The sequence below is a fragment of the Carassius auratus genome, chromosome 39 (genome assembly GCF_003368295.1).
Source record: "Carassius auratus strain Wakin chromosome 39, ASM336829v1, whole genome shotgun sequence".
Classification (NCBI taxonomy): domain Eukaryota; kingdom Metazoa; phylum Chordata; class Actinopteri; order Cypriniformes; family Cyprinidae; genus Carassius; species Carassius auratus.
In genome coordinates this window covers 8,891,036-8,901,470 of record NC_039281.1, presented here as the reverse complement: position 1 = coordinate 8,901,470, position 10,435 = coordinate 8,891,036, and the positions used below count along the sequence as shown (strand labels likewise).

General features: G+C 39.8%; 1 protein-coding gene across 4 annotated transcripts in view; it reads right to left on the bottom strand.

The window, feature by feature from the left end:
* Positions 1–9,067: 9,067 nt before the first annotated feature.
* Positions 9,068–10,435, bottom strand: part of stag3 (STAG3 cohesin complex component) — a 54,441-nt gene continuing 53,073 nt past the window's right edge. For all 4 annotated transcript variants that reach the window (XM_026225711.1, XM_026225709.1, XM_026225708.1 and 1 more), the window contains 4 exons: positions 10,399–10,435; positions 9,963–10,043; positions 9,422–9,515; positions 9,068–9,352 (listed from right to left, as the gene is read on the bottom strand). The exon at positions 10,399–10,435 is cut by the window's right edge and continues 42 nt beyond it. In XM_026225711.1, the coding sequence (XP_026081496.1) occupies positions 9,305–9,352; positions 9,422–9,515; positions 9,963–10,043; positions 10,399–10,435 (260 nt within the window). In that variant the 3' untranslated portion in view covers positions 9,068–9,304. The remainder of the gene's footprint in view (positions 9,353–9,421; positions 9,516–9,962; positions 10,044–10,398) is intronic.

Sequence of the window (10,435 nt, the reverse complement as noted above, 5' to 3'; positions counted from 1 at the left end):
TCACATTTATCAACCGATTTCAGAGGTTTGTGATCTACGTGCAGTAAAAAAAACTTTGTCTCCAGTTATTTAGTTAGGTTTGGAAAATTATTAATTGAAAGCTCACATTTGTCTCACTTGTTGATTTAGTTGATTTTTTCGGTTTACAGATCTGTTAATTTAGTATAACTGTAGCATATTCATGTAATGTAATTTGAATGTACAATACATTACATCTAGTTGTTTTATTGCTTTCTCTGTGTTCAATCCCAACATATTTCTTGTGTCTCAGGTCAGAACACAGCTCATTCCCTTTGAAATACTGGGATAAAACCTAAATAATAAATCTTTAAACACTAATAATTTACTATCCTTGAGAAAATTTAATAAAACAAGTAAATACAAATCAAAAAGTGACACACTTGTAGTCTGCTTTTCATTTTGATAGCACTATAGCCTACAGATGAACTCCACAACAAATAATAACATGTAACTGATGAGGATGGATCCAGTGAAGATGAACATATCACTGATACAGTGCACCGTAGAAATATAGTAAAGTGATATGTTATATTAAAAAGTATAAGTAGTACAACTTAAAGTTAAGTGAATAATATGAAAAGTGAGTACAACGGTACAATAACATATGTGATATAATAGATTTATAATAGCATAAAGTTATTTGTATAATATGAATAATACCATAATAAATAACTGAACAACAAAAGGTTAATAATAGCAAGAAGAATATGTAATATCAAGGGTGGAATAATACAGAATAGACAAAAATTAAGAATAAATTAATAGTTAATTAAAGAGTAAAATAAAAAAAATTGAAATGTAATTTTAAAATACTATTTGTGTAATAATTATTAATCAAATTAAGACACAACTAATGACACAGCACAAAAAAATTGTGGACATGAGTTCCACATTTTGTTTAATTAATGAGCTCCTTAGGTATAATATATACATGTATGTAGTGATAAAACTCTCTCTCTCTCTCTCTCTCTCTCTCTCTCTATATATATATATATATATATATATAATAGAAAATCCTCTGAAAACACATTTTATTTCAGTTTTCAGTTCTGTCTTTCTTTGGGAATAGAGTGGTTTAGTTGTGAAGACAAAACCTGACTAATAAAGATTAATTTCCCGCCGCTTCCCTCAAGATTTTCTATTTTATTCCATTAATGAGTCAAATTTGAGTTAAATAGTGTTTAAAAATTACTTTCTGTTTTACTTTGTGTTTGTATAGACCATAACGCATAAAAGCGAATTAATGGGAACATTAAAGAAAGTTCTTTAAAAAAGTAACTAAAAAATTACTTTTAACAATAATGCATATTTCTTAGTAACTAGCACAACACTGGTATTGTCATAACGTTCACCTTGGAGATTGAAAATGAGATTGAAAATTCGGGAGTTTGTAGCGGGTTAGCGAATCATTTGAGTCAGTTCTGGAGTTCAGAGTGGGTTCGCAAATCATTTTAGTCAGTTTGGGGATCGCGAATCGTTTGAGTCAATTTGGGAGTTCAGAGCGGCTTCGCGGATCTTTGAATCAGTTCGAGAGTTCGTAGCGGGTTCGCAAATCATTTGAGTCAGTTCAGGAGTTCGGAGCGGGATCGCAAAACATTTGAATCAGTTCGGGAATTCGTAGCTGGTTCGCAAATCATTTGAGTTAGTTTGAGAGTTTGCGAATCATTTAAGTCAGTTCGGGAGTTCGTAGCGGGTTAGCGAATCATTTGAGTCAGTTCTGGAGTTCAGAGTGGGTTCGCGAATCATTTTAGTCAGTTTGGGGATCGCGAATCATTTGAGTCAATTTGGGAGTTCAGAGCGGCTTCACGGATCATTTGAATCAGTTCGAGAGTTCGTAGTGGGTTCGCAAATCATTTGAATCAGTTCGGGAGTTTGGAGCAGGTTCGCGAATCATTTACATCAGTTCAGGAGTTCAGAGTGGGTTCGCAAATCATTTTAGTCAGTTTGGGGATAGCAAATCATTTGAGTCAATTTAGGAGTTCAAAGCGGGTTCGCGAACCCCTATGGTTCTATAAAGAACCCCAATAAACCCTTTTTTCGAAGAGTGTTGTCCAGTGTTGGGCAGTCGTGTTACTGTGCGTTCACACACACCGTCGCTCTTGCCGCTCTGCTCACGACGCTTCAGGAAGATTCGTGAGCGCTCAAACGCTCTGAGGTAGATCAAATGCTTGTTTTGTATTAAATCAGCCTCAAAGCAAACAAGCTTGTTGATCTCGTGCTGACTAACCACAAGGAGGGTAATGTTAGAAGTTAACCTCATTAAATATTGTTGTGGACGAAGTATTACGATCCTTTACCTAATAATGTAAAAAGCACTGTAAAAATACTCTGATGCAAGTAAAAGTCTTGCATTGAAAATGCTACTTAAGTAAATATAATCAAGTATAAACATAGCAGGGAAATTTGTTTAAAAGTAAACTGGGACTACAGTATTATTATATATTATATCATTAGATTATTATTCCTATAACGTTACTGCACATCAGCAAATCACCAGGAAAATGAACAATCTCAGACACCTTGGTCCACGAATCACTTTAAATTTATTTATTTTTTATGTCCCTGTATGCAAACAGGGACACATCATAGATTATTGCAAACGCGAAACAGCTATAATCAACCTATCCTCCATTGTGCTTGGGAACTAATGTGGTCGGAGCTACGTTCTCTGGAATCCTCTCAAGCGGTGGACTTCTACGTTCTGATTGATTGCTGCCCAACCGCGTCATAGCTCATTACCATAAAGTTGCCTTGATAACAGGTGTGTTCGACATCGGCTGCGGCTGGATGCAACCGATCGGCGAGAGTAGCCGCGTGCAGGTTGGGAGGAGCTGCAAACAGAGATATGAAGCCAGACATGTTGTGGCTCCCGTAGTTTTTTACATCAGTCATGGCAGATCACGTGGCATTTGCTTACTTGATCGCGATAAGATGTGTGTATAAGTGGTGTTTTGGAAGGGTATCTTCCAAAACAAGATATCATATTCGATATATACTTTAGCAGTATGACATGGGTGTTTTTGCTAATACAAAATGATAAAAGTAACCTATACAAAAATTCCCTGGTGGGTGTGTTTTTTAAGAAGGTTTCAGCAACAAGATTTACAGTACCCTCCTGCTGAGCTCTTTTTAACATTTTAAACATAACACCACTGATTTTCATATACAGAAAAGCACAATTCTGTTGGATTTATATTGTGATTTAGACCAACTATTTGAAAGTAAACAGAATATTGTCAAGTTGTTAAGTTGAAGTTACAGCAAGTTGTTAGCAGTTTGCTAACCACATGCAGGTAAAGTATAAACACAGCAAAATAAACTAGAGAATATGAAGAAACCAAACAACTGGAGGAACATAATGTATTATGTATCATTTGTATAGGAGCATACATTTATGACCACATTAGATTGTATGTTTTTAAGATTAACATTTTAGTTCTTAAAAATGCTCATTTGAATTGGTTATGCTGCTGAATACTGTTAAAGGTCTGTATAAAAAAGAAAGTCATGCAAAATAAACATACACAAACTTTATATTAAGAATAAAGTAAATACAGTAAAACAATATTTAATAAATATGATTTATAAGATGAAGAAGACATAAAAACGTATTGAACTGTTTTAAAAGCCCATATGAGAATTTCTGAAACTGAAGTCGACTTGCAATAAACTTGAAACGCACGTCATCGGTGTCATCAGTGAATCCAGCCAATCGTTGATCAGTTGTGACGTCATCAGAACCTGTGCAGCCTCTCTTCAGCTGGCTGAGTTCTCCGGCTACTCTCGAATCGCTCTCGCGGTACTCTGATGGCACACGTCACAGTCACGTGGCGTCAACGCTGTATCAAGTCGGACAAAATTTCTAATTGGCATGCACTGCTTCAAGTCAGCCGACGATCGGTCTGCGCAGAGCTGCATGAAGTCGAACAAGCCTTTCAACTCTCCTCGCCGCTGCTCGACGCCAGCTTACATTGAAAATTAATGACTTCCGGCCACTTTGAAGCTCTAGACGCGGCGGTGTGAACGCACAGTTATTAGTAACACGTTACTGTAACACAGTTAATTTTGACAATAACTAATACTGTAAATCATTACTTTTCAATTAAATTAACTCTGTTACCATTACCATATGGTGCATTGTCCGTTACTTTTTTTTTTTTTTAATCAATTAATTTTGACTGAAGTGCAGCCTAACCTGTTTGTAGCAGGGACACATTGTAGGATTGGTGGATGCCAACCACTGTAAACACGAAGACGCACTGTGGGCGTGTCTCCGTTTATTCAAGTATGTGCGGCAGTCATGGCGAGAGCAACACGAGTTCCTCAAAGTGGAAATATGCTCATTATTTCACTTTAGTTGAGCATAAAGACAAAAAACTTTTAGTCAAATGTAAGCTGTCTTTCTGGTTCGATTTTCAAATCCGTGCGCTCAGGGGCGGATCTAGAAAAATATTGATGGGGTGGCGAGAAGGGGGCAGGAATTTTTGAGGGGTGGCAACATATGGTATATATACTGAATTTAGTCACAGTTATCACAGTTTGATGATAAATATATGGAATAAGTGACCATACCCCATAAGCACCACACACTCACTAATGCATACAGTATGCATCCACATGTCATTAAGAGCATTATAAAAGATTCAGTGTTATCAATATGTCAATTTATTATAAGAAACACAAGACTTTAACAGCCATTTCCAGCTGGGGAGACTCAACTGATTTTCTACAGTTTAGTGTTAATCATCATCTAACTCAACCAGTCAAGAGCTACATTTAGCCTTAGATGTTATATGAATATGATCCTGAAGCATAGCTTTTATTAGCTGACCATCCATCCATCCATCATCTTCCGCTTATCCGGGGCCGGGTCGCGGGGGCAACAGTCTAAGCAGAGACGCCCAGACTTCCCTCTCCCTAGCCACTTCTTCCAGCTCTTCCGGGGGGACCCCGAGGCGTTCCCAGGCCAGCCGGGAGACATAGTCCCTCCAGCGTGTCCTAGGTCTTCCCCGGGGCCTCCTCCCGGTGAGACGTGCCCGGAACACCTCCCTGGGAAGGCGTCCAGGAGGCATCCGATATAGATGCCCGAACCACCTCAGCTGGCTTCTCTCGATGTGGAGGAGCAACGGCTCTACTCTGAGCTCCTCCCGAGTGACCGAGCTTCTCACCCTATCTCTAAGGGAGCGCCCAGCCACCCGACGGAGAAAGCTCATTTCGGCCGCCTGTATCTGGGACCCACAGCTCATGACCATAGGTGAGAGATTGACCGGTAAATCGAGAGCTTTGCCTTACAGCTCAGCTCCTTCTTCACCACGACAGACCGGTACAGTGACCGCATTACTGCAGAAGTTGCACCGATCCGTCTGTCAATCTCCCGTTCAATCCTTCCTTCATTCGTGAACAAGACCCCAAGATACCTGAACACCTCCACTTGAGGCAGGAACTCTCCACCAACCTGAAGTGGGCAATCCACCCTTTTCCAACTGAGAACCATGGCCTCGGACTTGGAGGTGCTGATTCTCATCCCAGCCGATTCACACTCGGCTGCAAACCGTCCCAATGCACACTGAAGGTCCTGGTCTGAGGAGGCCAACGCGACAACATCATCCGCAAAAAGCAGCGACGAAATCGTATGGTCCCCAAACCGGACACTCTCCGGCCCTTGGCTGCGCCTAGAAATTCTGTCCATAAAAATTATGAACAGAACCAGACAAAGGGCAGCCCTGCCGGAGTCCAACATGCACCGGAAACAGGTCTGACTTACTGCCGGCAATGCGAACCAAGCTCTTGCTCCAGTCGTACAGGGACCGAACAGCCCTAAGCAGGGGGCCGCCGACCCCATACTCCCAGAGCACCCTCCACAGGATGTCGCGAGGAACACGGTCGAATGCCTTCTCCAAATCCACAAAACACATGTGGACTGGTTGGGCAAACTCCCATGAACCCTCCAGCACCCTGGAAAGGGTATAGAGCTGGTCCAGTGTTCCACGACCGGGACGAAAACCACACTGTTCCTCCTGAATCCGAGGTTCCACTGGTAGCTGACCATAATAATAAATAAATAAGTACTTTTAGAAATTGTTTTTGGAAAATATGGTGTTATTGTTTTGGCAAGTTTAAATTAAAACTTCTATGAAAACTTATGTGATATTCCTTAAATTAAAATAATTTTTTTGTATATCTTTTTTTAAGTATATTTTACTAAGCAATTTCTTACATAATTTCTTTGAGTTAGACCAAACTTTTATTTTGGTGGGTTGTAACCAGAGTTTCTGTGTTTTTAAATAAACTATTATTATTAGCTAATAGGCCTTCTTGAAGTATAGCATACCCTTCTGTGCAATAGTACTATATTTCTGTTTGAATTTCTTCAAGTTATACCGAAAAGTTATTTTGACAGGTTGTCATAAAGACATTGCCGTTTCTGTCAGTCTGTGAATACGATACGAATGAATGACGATAGTTTTATCAAATGAAATGCTCTCATAGCGCAATGACGTACATGTGTAGCATACATCATGTGTTAATATAGTAAAGAGCTGAAAACACCACGCATGCTTCAGTGTGTGTGTGTGTGTGGTAGAGCACACATTCCCAGAGACGTGTATAACAACACCTTCAGGGCCGCTGCTGGCCAAATGTGTGTCCTGAGCAGGACTGTATTGTTGTGCCCCTGTAACCCCTCTCACCCGGGTCCTCTCTGACGCTCCTCGCACTCGCTCCGAGCGGGGCTCGAACCCGGGTCTTCCGGCATGGGAGGCGGACGCACTAACAAGGAGGCTAAATGGCTACAGAGTGCGTCTCTTGAGATCGGGGTGTGAGGTTTACCTGCACAGCACTACTCGCTGGCCTCCGTTACACCCCCTTCCTCAAATATGATGATGGAAAAAACACCTACTATAGGGGTGAAAAAATCACTTTAATAAAATTAAAAACTAAATGAATAAATTGTATTATTTACAAATCACGATTGTAGCTCTCGACATTTACCTGTGGCTATAACTTTATTATGACTCATAGTCTCAAGCATTCAGAAATCATGCAAAAGGAAACTAATCAGTTTTACTATGATAAAACCATGGTTTATTTCTGTAATGGTTGTGATATGCACGTTTTTTGTTGAAGAAATTATAAAGGCTGTGTCATCTATAGCAAAAAGGTGTCCAGAAATGAAAGATTTAATGAATATTTGAATGAAATGTTTGGTCAGTAGCCTAAACAAGGATTTGATCGTCCTGTGTCAAAAGAAGTGTAACAGCAGCAATCACATGCCATTTGTAATAACATGTACATAACATTGTTTATTTTGTATTTGCCTATTCAATGTAACTCAATAAACAGGTGTTTTGTTATTGATTTCAGAAATCCTTGTGATACACAATATTCAGTTTGTGCTGGTCTAACTTGATCAAAATAGTGTTTGAAAATTACTTTCTGACCAAAAAACACAGAGAAAGAACAGCTGAGTCTGACCTGTGAAAGATAACACCCCGAGATCTGTTTTATTATCGTGTGACGGTTTGTAGGTGTCCAATCTGTCGATGAGTCAGGTGTGTTTTCTTCTGTCCCGATGTGAGAGTTATGAGTTGCCCGATCCAATATGGCGGCGACGATGACGTGCGGTCGAGCGGCCAATGAGGCGTCTAGGTATTTATCATGGACAGTAAAATAAACAAATAAACTGTCCATGGTATTTATGTCTATAAAATGTCTTCATTCATGCCCGGTTGCATGAAACTCCTTAAGCTAAGAAATCCCTTAGATATAAGGTTAAAGGTACCCTTAGTGAAACTTGGGTTGCAAGAAAAAACCCTAAGGGTTTCCTTAAGGAACTTGAGGCTGTTATTAAGTTTTTCCCCTTAATTATCTAAGTGTTCCCTTAAGCGTTGCTACAAAGTCCTTAGTGACCATTTCACCTTAATAAATTTAAGGGACCAAAACAGCTCCCTTAAGTCAACTTAAACTCAAAATACGATGGCTGATTTAGTGTTAATTGAAGAGGAGGATATACCAAGGCGTTTATTTAAGGATCGTAATAATCCCTTGGAGACGATGAATGTTTGATGAAAGGATGAAAATTTTATTATTATTATTATTATTATAAACACTTACGAAAACAATAATTGCTTTTTCGTCCTCTGTCCAGTTTTGTTTATGTTTTTACTCTCCATATCAAAAATATATTAATACAAGTGTGATTTTAGCAAGGGTTTGGCTTTGTGCTTCGTTATGTTCCGTTTACTGTTTGAGGTAGTAACTATAGCAACCGCGGCGATCTTTGCCGTATGTTGTCAGAAACTACTGTGAAACGCTTAGTATAAACACTTAGGTTAGGGTGACAGTTAAGAGGTTTCTTGCAACGCTATTAATGAAATCCCTTACCTCAGGGATTTTTTCTCCCTCAGGGAAACCCTCACTTAAGGAGTTTCATGCAACCGGGCAGAGTTGAGTGTTTGAGAAAGTTGCATTTCAAAATAGTTAAACAAACTTCATTCAGTATTTAAAGTATATGGTTTTTCCCAAATGAAATATAAGTCTCAGCACTGAATCTGGACCAGCAGGTGATGGATCTATAGATCTATAGATTAAAGCATCATATCACCACAGACAGTGTTTGATCCGAACATTGTGCTAGATGCTCTTCTCCACTGAACTGATCTCTGCAGCTGCTCTTCTGTGTTCCTCCATGTCTTCATCACTTCATCACTCTTCTGAGAAGATAACGCTTTACATACAGCACACTTTAGTTAACGTTTGGCAATGCCTTCACTAACCCTAACAATGAGAAATACATTTGGTACAGAATTTATTAATCTTTATTGACATTAGTTAATAAAATCCTCAGGTACGGATAAAAGATAATTTTTTTCATTTTAATAATGTGTAAGTAAATGTTGAAATTAAAATGTATTTATTCCATGCTTTAGTAGTATTGTGTATTGAATCTTTGTGCTGTTTCTGGTCAGTTAGATACACAGTTTAAGCTACACTCGCCTCGCTGCACTGTGGCTGTGTGAAAAATCAAAAAACACTTGAGAAATATATAAATGTGAATTATTTATTTCAACAAAAAAAATTAAACAAAACTGTTTTAACACTTAAACCAACACCATTTTTAACCATCATCAGATCAAATAGTTATTTTCTGCTCTTCTCATGCAGACCTTCCTGGTGACATTAAAGACTGAACTGAACCGTTGCACTAGGATCTCAAAACAGCTGCACTAACACAACATCCCATAATGATCCACCGGTGAAACATGAACGTGTCCCGGTCCTGGCTTCACTCAAACAGATCCTCCAGGAAGCTTGTGGAGCCGTGTGTGGAGGGCTGCGGAGGAAGAGGAGGAGGATGAAGAGGCCTATGCTGGTCAATGAGTCTGCAGCCGCTTTAACTCACCAAAGTGATGCCCAGCTCCGAGTCTTCATCATCGTAATCTTCAATTTCTGGCTCCTCCTCATCTTCTGAAGCATCTTCATGACCGAGAGAGAGTCTGAGCACGCAAACACACACACACACACACACCATCAGCACCACACACACACACACACACACACACACACACACACACACACACACACCATCAGCACCACACACACACACACACACACACACACACACACACACACACCATCAGCACCACACACACACACACACACACACACACACACACACCATCAGCACCACACACACACACACACACACACACACACACACCATCAGCACCACACACACACACACACACACACACACACCATCAGCACCACACACACACACACACACACACACACACACACACACACACACACACCATCAGCATGTGTTTCATTATGCCTGAGTTTATCTGTCTGTCTCTTAACTCTGCTGAATACAGTGGTGAATTTTGGGAACTGGTTCTGTACACATGAGTAATGTGATAGGAGCAGATGAACACACTCACGTGCTGAGATGAGACTGGATGCTCGGAGAGAACGGACTCGACTGCGGTCTGCTGTGAATCACACTCTTCCTCAGGACGGACCTACAGACGGACGTAAAGAGTGTGTGTGTGTGTGTGTGTGTAACGGCTAATGAAGCTAGGAGCAAGTTTCTTACTCTAACCACTCAAACATCAACCTGTTGTTCAGTATATTATTAGTCCAGGTAACAAATGTGAGCAGCCCTCTGTGTCTAGATTTGAGCTGTGAGAGGTTCGGCTGAAGATGTTTATGAACTGGATCATGAAGAACACATTACATTCAGGATTACTGTTTCTTGAGGCGTGATGTTATCTTAAACATGAATGAACTTTCTGACACGTGTCCATCACATTTCTGTAACATATGCATATGTATAATGTCCTTCTTGTAATGTAGTATATGAATGGATATAAATACCCTTCTGTGAAATCATCATCCATGTCGACACGGTGTG